The sequence below is a fragment of the Muntiacus reevesi genome, chromosome 12 (assembly GCF_963930625.1).
Source record: "Muntiacus reevesi chromosome 12, mMunRee1.1, whole genome shotgun sequence".
Lineage (NCBI taxonomy): Eukaryota > Metazoa > Chordata > Mammalia > Artiodactyla > Cervidae > Muntiacus > Muntiacus reevesi.
The window spans coordinates 16,849,534-16,867,215 of record NC_089260.1 but is presented as its reverse complement, the minus strand read 5'-3'; the positions used below and the strand labels follow the sequence as shown (position 1 = coordinate 16,867,215).

The 17,682-nt window shown below is 36.5% G+C and overlaps 2 protein-coding genes across 4 annotated transcripts in view; one reads left to right on the top strand and one right to left on the bottom strand.

Annotated features, from left to right (window-relative positions):
- RNF19A (ring finger protein 19A, RBR E3 ubiquitin protein ligase) overlaps positions 1-17,593 on the top strand; it is a 56,212-nt gene extending 38,619 nt beyond the window's left edge. For 2 of the 3 annotated variants that reach the window (XM_065902627.1, XM_065902628.1), the window contains exons 3-10: positions 1,036-1,244; positions 2,913-3,060; positions 3,857-4,019; positions 7,001-7,115; positions 7,596-7,757; positions 12,973-13,186; positions 14,602-14,745; positions 15,397-17,593. In XM_065902627.1, the coding sequence (XP_065758699.1) occupies positions 1,036-1,244; positions 2,913-3,060; positions 3,857-4,019; positions 7,001-7,115; positions 7,596-7,757; positions 12,973-13,186; positions 14,602-14,745; positions 15,397-16,087 (1,846 nt within the window). In that variant the 3' untranslated portion in view covers positions 16,088-17,593. The remainder of the gene's footprint in view (positions 1-1,035; positions 1,245-2,912; positions 3,061-3,856; positions 4,020-7,000; positions 7,116-7,595; positions 7,758-12,972; positions 13,187-14,601; positions 14,746-15,396) is intronic. The other variant, XM_065902629.1, reaches the window with a different exon arrangement.
- Positions 1-17,682, bottom strand: part of POLR2K (RNA polymerase II, I and III subunit K) — a 185,648-nt gene that overhangs the window by 63,953 nt on the left and 104,013 nt on the right. The gene's annotated exons all lie outside the window — the stretch shown is intronic.

Sequence of the window (17,682 nt, the reverse complement as noted above, 5' to 3'; positions counted from 1 at the left end):
ATTAAAAGATCTTGCTTTTTAAATACATCACCTTGCTTCTGCCCACTCCTTGCCCCCACCCCATTTCTAACTTCTGGCCACCACAGATCTGTTTTCCATTTCTAAAATTTTGTCATTTCAAAATGTTATATAAATGGGAATCATAAGTATATAACTTTCTGAGACTGACTTTTTTGACTCCGCATAGTACCCCAGAGATTGATCCAAGTTATTAAGTGTATCAACACTTTTGTTGTTGAATACTATCCCATTATATATATGTGTCATAGATTGTTGAACCATCATCTGTTGAAGACATCTGGGCTGTTTCCAGTTTGGAGCTATGACAAAGCTGCTGTAGACATTTGTGTATAGGCTTTTGTATAAATGTAAGTTTTCATTCTCTGGAATAAATATCTAAGAGTGCCCAGAATTTATTTAAGTCAGAAATTCTTAAAGTGACAAAAATTTTAACTCAGAGAAGAGATATTAGTCACCAATCTGCTGTTCTCAGTCTTTTATCTGCAGCAAAAAAAAAAAAAAAAATACACATTTCCTGATCGAGAATTGAGAAATTAATTGGTACCAGAGACGACTACTGCCATGCATCTTAAAAACAAAAATGTGAGAATTTATTCATAAATACAGGATACTCACAAAATGTATGAATTGGCCTCATAAGTATATATATAGAAGAAAAAACCCTAATACCAGGGAAACTGGTGTATTTTTAGTCTTTTCTGTGTGCATACAATGCTAATTTAATAGAATTTTTATAAAATTAGGAATAGGCTATATAGTTTGGTGTCCTAGTTAAAAGTTGAAAATTAAACTTTAACAATGTTTTTTAGCCGTTTATATGTCTTTTGTGAACTGTTTATCCCCATTTTTATATTGATAGGAAGATAGGTTTAGGTTTCATGAGCTTATGATTGTTAGCTCATGCATAAATATAAAACTTTTTCAAGAATAGCATTTAAATTGGGTAATTTTTTTACTTAATGAATATCTCTTATTTTACATCACATTTTAAATCATTTTTCTTATTCTTTACAGGTATGCTGTGATAGCATTTGGATGTGCTAGCTGTCCAAAATTAACTTGTGGGCGAGAAGGCTGTGGAACAGAGTTTTGCTACCACTGTAAGCAGATTTGGCACCCCAATCAGACCTGTGATGCTGCTCGACAGGAGAGAGCTCAGAGTTTACGTCTGAGAACTATACGTTCTTCATCCATTAGTTATAGTCAAGAGTCTGGAGCAGCAGGTATTTACATCTAACTTCTTCTAGTAAAATATTTGACACATATAGAACACCTGTTATTTTACTCAAAAATGCAATAAATATTCAGTCCCTGGTCTCCTTTTAATTGTGTTTTACGTGTTAGCATTTCTGTCCCAGAAGCACTCATTTTTTTCTGTAGAAGAAAGTGGTATTGAGTTGGAAAGATTTTATTGTCCAAAAATAGAAAGGAAAAAAAGAAATGTCACAGATGATTTATATAACTGATAGCTGAAGATGGTCCAAAACTGTTGTTTAAAATAAAGGTGTTTTATGCAAAACTTAGCAATTATTTTAAATACTAATATTCCTTAGAGATTATTTCTTATTGTACTAATACCACACAGTTACAGATTTTAAATAGTATTTTTTGGATCCTTTGCATTTACATGTTGTACAAAATACAATTTTTATTTCTCGATATTACCAATTCCAGGATCAGGGATTCAAAATCATACCTTGGTGGGGAGTACACTAAGAAAATTTTTTGTCTTTGGCTAGAAACTTAAAGTTGCCTGGAAATCTATACATGAGCAAACATACATCATAATCTCAAAAATTAGAAAAAGTCTGACCATCGTACATTCATAGAATTTTCACTGTTTATTGGAACGTCAATCATTTTTAGAGAAATATTTACTTTTTTCATTGATTATTAAAGGAAAAAACTTGGAAAATACAGAAAGTTATTAAGAAAATAATTTATATTCCTACCGCAGCATATTAAAAGAGTCATGTACTTTATGCTACTAGAAAAAGAAGTCTTGCTCAATATTTAAAGTTGAATTTAAAATTAAATAAACTTTAAATTCAACATTTGATATTTTATATAACGGACATGGATTTTCTTATTCGTTCACTGATTCACTTTTATTTCCTTTCTTGAAGTTTTTAGGGTAGAATTCCAAAGGTATTAATAATAATTTGTAGGTATTGTTTGAGAAGCAGTTCCGGGAAGAGCCAAATACACCTAAACTGTCCTGTGTAGAATCAGCTAAAGCTATCCTGGCATGCCTTACTGTTTATAGCCTTTAGCTACTTATGTGTGTGCTCAGTTGCTCAGTCATGTCTGACTCTTTGCGACCACATGGCCAGGCTCCTCTGTTCGTGGAATTTCCTAGGCAAGAAATTCCCACTGGAGTGGGTTGCCAGTTCCTTCTCCAGGGGATCTTCCCAACCGAGGGATCGAACCCACATTTCCTGTTTCTCCTCCATTGCAGGCAGATTCTTTACCATTGAGTGACTGGGGAATATCTACATTATATTTAAGTGGAGATGGTTAGAAAAGTTCTAGAACTTGAAGTGCTGCTCATTGAAGACAGCTGTGGGGGACAGAGACAAACTTTATATAGTTTCCAGTTTGCTTAGAGCTGCCTTTGGTTCTCATTTCTTTTTTTTATTATTTTGCTATTCTTTGTTCTCATTGTTCTGCTACTATTTGAAAAATGTTTACAATTTGAAAATTTAATGTAAAATTGTCCCTTTTCTTGAAAGGGGGAAAAAAAGTGCTTTATGTACTGAAAATAGCAGGCTAAAGCTATCAGCTAACAAACTATACACGTTAAGATTTTTTGGCATTGCTACAGTTGATTATCTACTAGAAATTGTTATTTTTAGACAAGTTTTATATGCTAAACATGTCTGTTTTCCTAGTAGCTGATGATATAAAACCATGTCCACGATGTGCTGCTTATATAATAAAGATGAACGATGGGAGCTGTAATCACATGACATGTGCTGTGTGTGGCTGTGAGTTTTGTTGGTTGTGTATGAAAGAAATCTCAGATTTACATTATCTAAGGTAAGCTTATAGAAGGGACTGCTTACATCTAAATAAAATTTTATATTGTAAGACAAAAGGACTTATTTTTTTGAAAAAACATTATCCTTAGTATTACTTAAAGAGATCTATTTTATTCTAGCTACTTAAATTTAACAGAAAGCCAATTATTATGTCAGTCATTTGAGATTAATAGCTAGTCAAAAATGGGAAACGGAAATTTTTTCTGTTTTTCTTTTTTTTTTGTTTGGCTTTGTGTTTTGTAGAGCTTGTGGAATCTAGTTCCCCAACCAGGAACTGAACCTGGGTCTGTGAGCTCACCAAGTCCTAACTAACCATTGGACCTCCAGGAAACTCCTGGCTTTGTTTCTGTTAAACTAGAAAGTTAGCATTTAATATCTAATTATGCTAGATCACAAATATTTCCATTTGATTTTCTCATATATAAATTTCCTCGTTTAGGTCACAGAGTGAATTTATGATATAGTCAGATAATTTTGTGTATTAAAACAGGGATAAAATAAGCATATTTTGCATTAGTTTACTCTTCAGAGACAAACCTAAGGTTTTGAGGCTAACAGGAGACAAGGAATGAGTGTTTAACCTGAATCCCAGCTACTAGTATCCTTTTGATATAATTTATGGTGGTTCTTAACCTTGATTTTTTAGCTTTTAATAAACCCAGAATTCAAAGAAAGGGGAAAAAACCCTCATTCTTAAATTTGAGAATTTTTATAGTCATTGCTGAATGTACTGTAGTAAGTTGTTACTGTGATGTTTTGCAGCAATTACTTTACATTGTAATTTTTTCCTTTAGTCCATCAGGATGTACTTTTTGGGGGAAGAAACCCTGGAGCCGAAAGAAGAAAATATTGTGGCAGCTGGGCACACTTGTTGGTGCTCCTGTAGGAATTGCCTTAATAGCTGGCATTGCTATCCCTGCCATGATCATTGGCATTCCTGTGTATGTGGGCCGGAAGGTAAAATGCTTGACTCCTTGTTAATTTATTATCTCATCTTTAACCTTTAGATTTAAGACTGATGGTTTTGCTTTGTGTTTGTTTTGTTTTTTGTTTTGAAAGGTCATTTTTAGCATCTTAAGTATAAAATAATTACTATTTTTTCATACAATAATAATTTTCAGTGTTTGGCAAGCTTGTATGTCTGCATGAAAAGTAGACTTACTTGAAAATTATCTACCTGAATCTGAAAGCTTCAGCACATTTGCATTATAAACTTTACATATAAAATATTAAAGGATACACATCTGACATTTTTCTCATGCATGTGTCCTTGTACACTCAGGTCTATGAAGTTAATAGGTAAATAATTTATGCCTTCAAGGCAAAAGAATAATCAGTTCCTGAGTCATTTCCAACTTCAAAGTTTTTTTTTTTATTGCTATTAGTAAATATGCAGTTTTGTAGATTACAATCATTTTGTGAAAGTCTGAATGCCCAGTATTTGCCACTGTCCTGAGTGATGAATTATACTTCACTAGCTAAGCAAATGATTTTTTATTGAAAGGTTAAAAGGATAATTTATGAAGTGCTTAAGAAGTCTGCTGCTCCCTAAATTAGTAGAATCTCAGAATTGAGAAGTAACTTCAGAAATTATCTAATCCCAACCCTTCACCAAGCAGAACAAAGTACAGGAATTTTTAAAAAAGGAACTAACATTTGTTGAGTTTTAACTGTGTGGTAGATGTTTTATATACTTTGACTTATTTTAACCTCAATTAATGTTAGAATATTGAAGTTTTGAAAAAATTATGTAATTTATCTTAAGTTACACAGGAAGAGGCAGAGCTGATTTAAACCGAGATGCCCAGATTCTTCATGTGAGATCCCTGATACATTTGGGCACTTCAGTAGTGGGGCAACCACCGACAGCCCATTGTGCTCTCAGGGAGCTGTACTGAAAATTCTTACGTTGAGTCAGAATCCATTTTCCTTTAAATTGTTTCATTTGATTCTAGTTCTGACTTTTGGAACAAAATTCAAGACAAGGCTAATCCTCTTTCATAAACAACCAAAATTTTTTTTGTAATGTTCAACATACTTTCTTTTATAGTCAGAAATAATAGTACATGTTATTTTTTGATTTGCTTGAAACTGAAGCCAAACAGAGATGTTTATGGGCCAAATGTTTATTTCAGAAGATTTTAAGTAACTAAACTTAATTGTTAAAGTCCCAAACATAGTAACAGATTTTAATTTTTCATAGAGTTGTCCAAAGCAAGGTTTTGCTAAAAACAAAACTATTCAGATACTTTGAAGTAGAAGGGGAAGAGAGACTGTTGTACTGTACATACTTACAAATAATTTATAGAGGAGAGATTATTTACCTCATTATTCAGTCTTAGGTGCAGTAACAAGTCTCCTTTTTTCAAATGTGTCCTCAAATGGTTGCAAGTTGATGCATTAGTTTTCCATTGAAATCATGTTCTCTGTGGTGTTTAGGGATAGAAACCAACGCAGGAAAACCTATTAAATTGATAAAGTACTTAAAAGTGAGCTTTTTTTTTTTTCTCCCCAATATAAATAGAAAATGTGACACAAAATAGTAAAACAGAAAAAAGTGAGCCAGAAGTTAGTAGGGTGATATCACTGTAATTGAACATTAGTGCTTGAGGATGCAGAATTTTCTGGAAGACTCAGATACTTGCTGCCTGCTTTTGCAGGTCTGTTTCATCAGTTTTTAGCTTTGGCTTTTTTCTGCTTCGGTGCTAAGTTTTCTGGGAATGGGAGTCGCAAGGAATACTGAAGAAAAATGAAAGGTGCCATGGGAAAATTTGCCATCTCTGCCTGTACAGACTGTTCGGGAAGTGTGGAGGCCCATTCCTTGAGACATACAGTTCATTCTGGAAAACAGGATTCTGACTAGAATATAGAAATGTTCATTGTCCATGCATGCTTTGCCTGTCTCCCCACCCCAGCCTTCTCACTGTTTAAAACATCCCACAAGATTCATTGTACTTTACAGCCTTCAGAATAACCACATGATAATGATAGATTATGTTATTTTGCTTCATCTGTAATACTGTTTTTAAGTCAGGTATTTTACTTTAGAGACTGCCTGTACACTTTTGAGGCTGTTTTGAATCTGTCTTGAAACAGAGGGGAATGTACTTTATTAGTTTTAGTTAGCCCTTGGAAACCATGTGAACAGAGATACTGAGCTATTTCCTGAAGTTCATATATCTCACAATCAACTTCCATGGTGATATTAACTTCTGTTTATTAGGAACACCTATACTCTGTAGAGATGCCAAGTAGATGGGACTGCTGTCCTCTGGCAGGATTATTTGTTCTTTTTGTCTCTCTGTACCCCTCATTTTGAGCTATAAATAAGAGTCCAGGATCCTGAGTCATTTGATAATATTTTTCTTCATAAAAAGGGATCTGAGAAAAAAATCATTCTTTTTAGTGATGTTAACTTATTAGTACTGCTTTTTAAGGTCAGGTTTTTTTCTTTTTTCCAAAAACTGTGTAAACCTCTTCCAGGAACCAGTTTTTACTTAGGGATGCTTATTTAGAAGGCTGTGGAATGATACATTTGTTAGAAATCCTATTGGTCAAATATCCAGCTCCTAACTATGTTGAAAATAATGTTCTTAATGTTATCTTTGTTCAAAACATGATTTATCCTGTTCCTTAATAAGATTATAAGGACTACTTTTACTCAAGACTGTTTAAAAATAAACGCAAAGTAAAATCTATTAAATCACTGTTTTATGTAAACAAATTATTAATAGAGAGCAAATTATAAGAGTATGATATAAGAACAATAATATATTTACCTTGAATTTGAACACTTGACTATGAAGTTTTATAACTTATACCTTATGGTAAATAAATCACTTTACACTCCCAGCAAATGTAGGTCTATTTCATTTAAATTAAATATGTAATATGGTTTTTCTTTAATCCATCATCCCCATTTTTATTTTTAATTCAAGATTCACAATCGATACGAAGGCAAGGATGTTTCAAAGCACAAACGGAATTTGGCCATAGCAGGTGGTGTAACATTGTCTGTAATCGTGTCTCCCGTTGTAGCTGCAGTAACTGTAGGTAAGAAATACTTAAAAATAGCTATTACCTCCCATTTTGTAGAATTAAAGTTTTGTGGAAGAATTTTGAAAACCAGAGCATCTTATTGTTAAAGGTAAGAGAGTTACTTTTATTTAGAGACAGTAAGCTGAGCCTATAGAAAGCCTCTCATTTAGTAATTAAATTGGTTAAAAGTAATATAAACTTAAGAGGCTCGCCTTTGGGGGATAGTTGGTAAATTACTAATGGTTCCCTGCCAAGAGAAAGTTTAGAGCCCTGGCACATGAAAGATTATATATATAACCTCATATGTGTCACCTGATAGGCTAGAAGCTTTGAATCTGCTTGCATCCTTTAATAGTTGGGTAAATCCGCTTTGGTCAAGAGTTACAGAACCCTAATACTTTTCTCCTGTACACTTTCTCTTGAAAAAACTTTCTAAAATGTGTGTTTCTGTGATTTATTTTTTGGATTGTAATGACTAATTTAATTCCTCTTTAGGTATTGGTGTTCCTATTATGTTAGCTTATGTCTATGGTGTTGTTCCAATTTCTCTCTGTCGAAGCGGAGGTTGTGGAGTCTCAGCAGGCAATGGAAAAGGAGTCAGGATTGAGTTTGATGATGAAAATGATATAAATGTTGGTGGAACAAATACAGCTGTAGGTAAGTCCTTTCAGCAAAGGAAGAAAATGTATTTACTAGTGGTAATAGTGTAAGTGGGAGGCTGTAGGTAACATGCTTTGCTCTCTTACTAGTCCTAATAGTATTCACCCAGAAGTGTATCAGAGAAGAGCTGCTGAGGAAAGGGGAATGGATGAAAGAGGGTGCAATGGTTCTGGGTACCTATAACCTCCAACAGAAATTTAGTATCTTAGAAAGTCTAGACTTTTAATCTTTTAACTTTGTGTAAAGCATTACAAATCAATAATAAAAGGATAGAAGAGAACTGCAGTTTATAAAAGAAGAAATGCAGATAGCCAATGAGTAGAAAATACCTTCAACCTAATGTTATTTAAAGAATCAGGCATTATTTTTAAAAAACGGATCATATAAAGGCCATCATAGACTACCAATAGAAGTATAAGTTACACTTTTTAAAGTGTGCAAGTTTTTCTTAAATTCCAACAGTTCTCATTAAAGAAGTTGTTCCATGGAAGTACCGGCATACCTTGGAGGTGTTATACGTTCTGATCCAGACCACTGCAATAAAGCAAACATCATAATAAAGCAAGACATGAATTCTGGGGTTTTCCACTGCATATAGAAGTTATGTTTATATTATACTATAGTCTGTTAAATGTGCAGTAGCATTATGTCTAAAAATAAGTGTATATATCTTAATTTAAATATACTTTATTGCTAAAAAAAATTTTAATCATCATGTGAGCCCTCAGCAAGTCATAATCTTTTTGCCTGTGGAGGGTCCTGCTTTGATGTTGATAGTTGCTGACTTATCAGGGTGCTGGTTGCTGAAGTTTGGGGTACTTGAGGCAATTTCTTAAAATAAGGCAACAGTAAACTTTGTAACAACTGACTCTTCTTCCCTTCCCAAATGATTTCACATGCAGTACAGTTTGACAGCATTTTACCTCCGGTAAAACTTCTTTCAGAATTGGAGTCAGTCGTCTGAAATCCTGCCACTGCTTCATTAGCTAAGTTTATGTAATATTCTACATCCATTGCTTTCTACACCACTTTCTTTGCTTATCCATAGGAAGCAACTACTTATTTGTGAAAGTTTTATCATGAGATTTGCAGCAGTTCAGTCATCTTCAGGCCCCACTTCTAGTTCTCCTGCAATTTCCAACACATCTGCAGTTACTTTCTCCACTGAAGTCTAACCCCTCAATCATCCATGAGGGTTGGAATCAACTTTTTTGTTATTTCTTTACAACTCCACTTAATGTTGATATTTTGACCACTTGCCATGAATTGTGAAAGTTCTTAATGGCGTCTAGAATGGTGAATCCCTTCCAGAAGGTTTTCAGTTTACTTTGTTCAGATTCATCAGAGGAATCGTTGTTTCTGATGAATGGCATCTATAGCCTTAAAGAATGTATTTCTTAAATCATAGTGTTGAAAGTTGAAATGAACCCTTGATGCATGAGCTGCAGAATGGATGTTGAGTTGGCAGGCATGAAAACATTAATCTTGTCATACATCTCCATCAGAGCTTTGGGTCACCAGATGCATTGCCAGTGAACTAGCAATATTTTGAAAACAATCCTTTTTTTTTCTGAGCAGTAGGACTCAATAGTGGGCTTAAAATATTCAATAACTTATGTTGTAAGTAGATGTGCTGTCATTCAGCCTTTGTTGTTCCATTTATAAAGCACAAGCAGAGTAGATTTAGCCTAATTCCTAAGGGTCCTAGGATTTTTGGAATGGTAGATGAGCAATGACTAGTTTCAGCTTCAAGTCACCAGCTGCATTAGCCCATAATAAGAGAGTCAGCCTGTCCTGTGAAGCATTGAAGCCAGGCATTGACTTCTTTCTAGCTATAAGAGTCCTAGATTGCATCTTCTTGCAATAAGAGGTGTTTCCTCTATATTAAAAATCTATTATTTAGTATAGCCACCCTCCTTAAGTATCTTAGCTAAATCTTCTGGATAACTTGTTGCAGCTTCTACATCAGAACTTTCTGCTTCACCTTGCACTTTTATGTTACAGAGACAGCTTCTTTCCTTAAACCTCATGAACCAACACTGCTAGCTTCAAACTTTTCTTCTGCAGCTTCCTCACCTCTCTGTCTTTGTAGAATTAAAGGCAGGACCTTGCTGTGGATTAGGCTTTGGCTTAAGGGAATGTGGTGGCTGGTTTGATCTTCTGTCCGAATACTACAACTTCCTCCATGTCGGCAATAAGGCTGTGTTGCTTTCTTATCATTCATGTGTTCACTGGAGTAGGACCTTTAATTTCCTTCATGACTTTTTCCTTTGTGTTCAAAGCTTAGCTAAATGGCACAAGAGGCCTAGCCTTTCACCCTGCTCTGACATTCGAAGAATGTTCCTCACTAAGTTTAATCACTTCTAGCTTTTGATTTAAAGTAAGAGATGTGCAGTTCTTTTCACTTAAAAACTTAGGGGCCATTTAGGGTTTTTAATTGACCTAATTTCAATATTGTTGTGTCTTAGGGAATAGGGAGGCCAAGGAGAAGGGAGAAAGAAGAGGGAACAGCCCATCGTCAGTGGAGCTGTCAGAACACACACACATTTATCAGTTGTTAGTATATATATGTCATATATGGGCACAGTTCATGGCACCCCAGAACAATGACAGTAGTAACATCAGAGATCATTGATCACTGATCACCATAACAAATACAATAATAATGAAAAAGTCTGAAATGTGACACAGAGACACCAGGTGAGCAAATGGTGTTGGGAAAATGGCGCTGATAGACTGCCCATAGCAGAGTTGCCACAAACCTTTTACTTTCCGACTTCCCTGGTGGCTCAGGTGGTAAAGTGTCTGCCTACAATGTGGGAGACCAGGGTTCGATCCCTGGGTCGGGAAGATCCCCTGGAGAAGGAAATGGCAACCCACTCCAGTATTTTTGCCTGGAAAATCCCATGGACGGAGGAACCTGGTAGGCTACAATCCATGGGGTCACAAAGAGTCTGACACGACTGAGCGACTTCACTTTATTTTACTTGTAAGTATATATATATCTTTGAAATGTATAATCTTTGAAATATATATCTTTGAAATGCAGTAAGCTGAGGTTTATCTGTTATCAGGCATGTGTGCAAAGATAATGTTCTATTTCCTACCTCCCATTTTCTCTTGGACTCACTCCAATTAGATTTTGGTCCCTACCCGTCCAAAATTTCATCTCTACCACTCCACCAAGGCAGAGTCACCAGGCACCTCCATGTAGCAAATACAGTGGTCAATTCTTGATTTTCATCTTACTATGACAGTATACTTGACATGGTAGAGCATGCCCACCTTCTTAAAACATTTTCTCTACTTGTTTTCTCATATCTTGCGGCCACTTCTTCTCAGTCTTGTTTACTGATTTTCTTCTCCTAACCTCTGAATTTTGGAGTTTCCCAGGGCTCATTCTCAGATTTCTTTATCTATACACACTCCCTAGGTAATTTCTATTAAATAATATATATAGACAGATGACTCTTAAATTTATATCTAGACTAGAACTGTCCTCTGAACTTCGGTTTGTACATATAACTCTTTTCTTTAATCTGCACTTGAATGTCTTAGCAAGAATTGCAAGCTTGACTTCTCTATAACCAGACTCTTCACTCTCAAACTTGTTGGCCTCCCAGTCATCCTTACCTCATTAAGTAGTCTCTTTATTCTTGCTATTGCTGCGCTAAAACCTCTACTTAGGATTACACTCCCCTTTCCCTTTTTACCCTACGTCTGATCCATCAGCAGATTCTACTGGTTCCATCAATGTTTAGCCATAATTCAACCATTTCTCACGATCTCTATTCCACTAGTCCAAGCTGTCCCACTAGTACAAACTACTCTCTTGCCTTCGTTACAGTAGTAGCCTCCTACGTGATCCCTTAGTTAGACCTAACTTACGTTCAGAATTCTCTCAGTGCTTCTGACTGTACCAGGGGTGAGGGAATGGAACCCACAGCCCCTACTGTGGCCCGTAAGTCCACCTGTGGTCTGTCCTGAGGTGCAGCTTTGAACTCTCCCCTTGTCACTCTTATTTTATACCTCCTGCCCTTGATGCTGAGGTGCCAAACACTTCCACCTCTAGGCTTTTAAACCTGAAGTTTCCTCTGCCTGGATTACTCTTCCCCCAGATAATTTCATGGCTCACTCCTTCACTTCCTTTTCAGAGAGGGCCTCTCTCATTACGCTATACAAAACAACAAACAGGCATGCGGGCTCACTCACACGGACACGTGCACTCCTCATCACTCTCTCTGCCTTTTACTCCACTCTATTCTGGTTTATTTTTTCTCATAGCATTTATCACCATATAACTGTATTTATTGCTCTCCCCGATTGGAGCATAAGCCTTTTGAGGGCAAGATGTTTGTCTCTTTGAGTCACTGTGTCCCAGCCCTTAGAGTTGTGTTATATAATAGGAGCTCAAATATTAGAGCAAATAAGTAAATTCTCCAGTATAAAGCATGTGAAAAAGTACTGGAAGATTGGAATGTAATGGTATCAGACCTCATAATAACTTGTAGACAGTCAGAACTATGGAATATATTCAGAAGTCAACCTTTGACCCATTCTTACTGACCTTGAGACATGCTTACTGAAAACCATCACATAATTTTCCTCCAAAGTCAGCTATATTTTTCAACAATTAGGTTCTTTATAGAATTCTTTAATCTTCTAGATTTTCTTCTAAAGTGCAGGCGTACTTCAGTTTATTGCACTTTGTAGCTCATTACTTATTTTTACAAATTGAAGAAAGTTTGTTGCAACCCTGACTTGTCAGATGATGGTTAGCATTTTTTAGCCATAAAGAATTTTTTAAATCAATGGTATATACAGTTTTTAGACATAATGCTATTGCACACTTCACTATAGTATAGTATGAACATAACTTTTATGTGCATTAGGAGGACCAAAACTTCATGATTCACTTTATTGTGATACTTTTGCTTTATTACAATGGTTTGGAACCAAACCACAGTTCCTCCAAGAGATGCCTGTAGTGACCATTTAAAACTGAGGCCCAGTCCTTAATCCAGCTTCACTCTGTGAGGTATTTCCCCTTACTCTTATCCCATAGTTATATGGCCTTGACTCCAGACATCTCTTCTCTTCCTGTGTATGTTTTACACTTTATATGAAAATGGATCCTATCTGAAAATCACGACAGACTCTAAGGAGAGGGAATTAATAATCACACTAATTTCTTTGAAATATTTGCATTTAGATACAACTTCAGTAGCAGAAGCAAGACACAACCCCAGCATAGGGGAGGGCAGCGTTGGTGGTTTGACTGGCAGTTTGAGCGCCAGCGGGAGCCACATGGACCGAATAGGCGCCATCCGGGACAACCTGAGTGAGACGGCCAGCACCACGGCGCTCGCCGGGGCCAGTATCACGGGCAGCCTGTCGGGGAGTGCCATGGTGAACTGCTTCAACAGGTGAGAGAGCTGTGTGTCGTTCTGTTTTGCTTCAACAAACTAATTAGATAAGAATTTTGAACACAAAGCACGATGACTACATATAATCCTGCTGTGTCAGGGTTGAAAACAGTAAGGTTTCAAGTAAGTTGTAAGGTTTCAGAAAATGAAATTTCATGGCAAACAGTGAATCAGGAGATCTGATGAGGTAAAAACCAAACTTCAGGGATAACATTGTGCCATTTTTCTGTTCACTGCACTTGTCAGAGTTTATGAGTCAATGCTCAAGCTTCTCTGGTGAACACATAAAGGCAGCGATTAAGCCTGTACTTAGATCTATCGGGAGGTAGCCAGTCACAGCTGGATGTTCGCAAATGAGACGCCGGCTGAAGCCTGAGGGGACAGGTGGTGTCAGGATGTTGGGAGTGCATGGGCTGAGGCCAGGAGAGCCTGCCTGGGCCCTGTTCTGTATTAATGGTTATTTAATTCTCACAAAGTCTTTTACCAAAAGCCATATAGATAAGTAGGATAAGTTAAGCATTTTAGTCTCTCGTTTCCTCTTTAAGTCACTTTTCTTTTGTTTATTAGCTTTAGGGGTTTTTTTAATGTAAGGGAAAATACATGAATTAAAAGATGAATCTGTTATAGTTATCTTATTTTTAGGTAGTGTGCTTTTAAACACAAACTCTTAAGTTATAGTGGTATATATTATTATTTTTTTGAGAGTCAGGTGTTAAATTTAGAACCGCTTTTAGTATACAGATGCCCAGAATTTTTTGATTCATTGATCTTAGAATGGTTTTTAATGTACTCAGGTTTGGTGTTTTGCACTGAAATAGGGGAAGCAGAGGAGAAGGCAATGGCACCCCACTCCAGTACTCGTGCCTGGAAAATCCCATGGATGGAGGAGCCTGGTGGGCTGCAGTCCATGGGGTCGCTAAGGGTTGGACACGACTGAGCGACTTCACTTTCACTTTTCACTTTCACGCATTGGAGAAGGAAATGGCAACCCACTCCAGTGTTCTTGCCTAGAGAATCCCAGGGACGGGAGAGCCTGGTGGGCTGCCATCAATGGGGTTGCACAGAGTTGGACACGACTGAAGTGACAGCAGCAGCAGCAGGGGAAGCAGAGTGCCACACCCTAAGTGAGAATAATGGAGCGTGTTTAAGTTAAAATCCTTTATATTCTATTTGTATTACTCTGTTACTACCTTACTTGGCAGACAGCTAATTTTCCCATTTTATTCAGATGACTGGTACTATTCAGTGTGCTACAATGGAATTTGAATAATCAAATAAAAGGAAACTGAAAAAAATGCTTATAGTTGTCTCTAAAATTAGCTTCTTGTTACTGAATTATTTGAAGATAAGCTTTTCCATAGTAGTGCTGATATTATGTGTAATTTTGGTCTTTTTCTGATACCCCTCTCTTCAAGGTTGGAAGTACAAGCAGATGTACAGAAAGAACGGTACAGTCTAAGTGGAGAGTCCGGCACAGTCAGCTTGGGGACAGTTAGTGATAATGCCAGCACCAAGGCAATGGCAGGATCCATTCTGAATTCCTACATCCCATTGGACAAGTAAGGAAAAAGTTGTTGTAAAGTCAAAAGTAGTTTTAGATTAATTTGTATTCCTATCATTAAGCAGAATTATGGTAAATAATAGGTACCTCTGCTGTTAGGTTCTCTGAAAAACGAAAGTGGTGAGAGATGTCCAGAACAGGCAGATCCATTGAGGCAGAAGGTGGATTAGTGGCTGCTCAGGGTTGAGGGGAGGGGAGGATGGGAACTGGCTGCTAATGGTACAGGGCTTCTTTGGTGGACAATGAAAATGTTCTGGAGTTCGATCGTGGTGATGGTTGGACAACTGTGAATATACTACAAACCACTGAATTGTGTACTTTAAACAGGTGAATTTATGATATGCAAATTCTCTCTCAATACAACTGTTCTGGAAAAAAAATGGAGAAGGTAGCATAGTACCTGGAACAGTGTAAGAAGTGAGCGTAGTTGCTATTTTTTCCCCTTAATTGAAGCATTGTTATAAAGACAGTTCTCTTATTTCAAGGAGCTTTTTACCATTAGTAGAATGCATCCTGCATTAATTTGTTCCGATGCTTTTATACGGTCTTTGATATTTCCACCCAGAAACCCTCCCCTTTTGATGCATTTGCATTTAATAAAAAAAAAAGATGAAGTCAGAAATTTATATTTGTTTCACTTATGTTCCAGAGAAGGCAACAGTATGGAGGTTCAAGTAGATATTGAATCAAAGCCATCCAAGTTCAGGCACAACAGTGGAAGCAGCAGTGTGGAGGATGGCAGTGCCTCCCGAAGCCATCCCGGGGGTTCGGCCGGGGGCTTGCCTGAAGGTAAATCCAGCGCCACCAAGTGGTCCAAAGAAGCAACAGCAGGAAAGAAATCAAAAAGTGGTAAATTGAGGAAAAAGAGTAACATGAAGATAAACGAGACCCGGGAGGACATGGATGCACAGTTGTTAGAACAGCAGAGCACGAACTCCAGTGAATTTGAGGCTCCATCCCTCAGTGACAGTATGCCATCCGTAGCTGATTCCCACTCTAGTCACTTTTCTGAATTTAGTTGTTCTGACCTAGAAAGCATGAAAACTTCTTGTAGTCATGGTTCCACTGATTATCATGCCCGCTTTGCTACTGTTAATATTCTTCCTGAGGTAGAAAATGACCGACTGGAAAATTCCCCCCATCAGTGTAGCATTTCTGTGCTTACCCAAACTGCTTCATGTTCAGAAGTTCCACAGTTGAATCATATTGCAGAAGAACATGGTAACAGTGGAATAAAACCCAGTGTTGATTTATATTTTGGCAGTGCGCTAAAAGAAACAAATAACAACCACTCACATCAGACAATGGAATTAAAAGTTGCAATTCAGACTGATATATAGACCTATAAATGCTGCAAAATAATTACCACTTGAAAAACCTTGTTTGGAGCTGGTTGAACTACAGATGGCTGTTTTAAGTTTCAAGTTGCCAGCAAAGGCCGGGTTACATAATCATAATACAGATATGTTTTCTATGTTCAGCAAAGCATTGTGTTTCATGTGGATCTTAATTACCAAACTATGAAATGAAAGCTTTAAAAGTGCATTATCATAAGGACAATAATTCTTAAGAGAATTATGTTTTGTGTGTTTGCCAGAAATCAGTGCTTGAAGCACATACTTGTGTATTTAGATAGAAATTTGGCTTAATTTATAATCAATATAAAGTACTAATGCAGTTCTACAGCATTCTTAGGAAGAGAACTTGAGGCTTAGGGATAAGTGGTTAGTGACATTTTATTGAAACCACTAAGGGATACTGTTTAAAGAACCTTGCAGGTTATTCTCAGTATATGATATTCTTTGTAACATTTCTGTTCATAACTGGGCATAAATTTCATTTCTTCTTCACATGCAGTGTGGATATATACAGCTCACGCAGCCCATTTGCTACCATGTGGGTACTTAGACACCTTGAGCAAGATTGTGGCAGTTTGCACAACTTTGAAATAGGAATACCTGGTACTCTATTTAGCTTATATATTGTTGCCATCTTAGAAGACAAGTGTAAAAGTAGGTAATTAAGTATACTGACAGCACCAAATAAGGTATACAAAGCTGCAAAATAAAATTTCATTAGTTTATAAGTATTACAAAAAGTCACCTTTCCCAAAGGGGAACTTTGCACCCTGTTGATCCCTGGTGCCTTGGAAATAGACTGGATTTTAAGGGCCTACTTGTTTGAGAGTTTTGCTGTATTGTTTTCCATAAAGTCCTCCTTAGTCACCTTGGATTATGTAGAAAAATACAGGATAGAGAAACATCAATATAATTATAGTAACAATGCTGAAAAAGTATTAGCCTACCAAAGACACACTCAGGCTTTAGTGAATAACTTTACATAATAACCTCAGTTTTTATAGCACATATCTTCTCCAATCATGAAATCAAAGCATGGCGCAGAGTTTGTACCAAGTACTAAGGAGGGGGTCCGTGTATGGCTGGCTTTATTTTCCTTTGCTTTTGTTTATGGAAGATGTTTAACTGACATAAACAAAAGTTGGCCAAAATATTGCCTATACTGTTAACTTCCAGTATAATTCACTTAAATAAAACAGGCTCACCTCAGTGATTAGCAGTTAAAATATTCCATCTTATATGTTTCTATTAAGTATTACCATTATGGTGCTACTAAGCTTTTTCTTTTGATAAAAGGAAAAATGCCATGGGCTGCAGTCTTCTTTCATCACTTTTCTCACCAGGCCCATTAATATGCTTATAACACTAGTGCCAGTTATTTTATTTGATAATGCTTATTATGGTATGTGTATATTTGTCTGCATTCCAATTTTGTTCAGTAGTGAATGTGTAAACTGCATACATGAAATAAATGTAAATACTAATGTATCGCTGCTGTATGGTTTGTGCACAGGCGTTTTTATAAGAACAGGAACATTCATTTGTCGTGTCGTATATTCATAAACATTGCAAGCCAC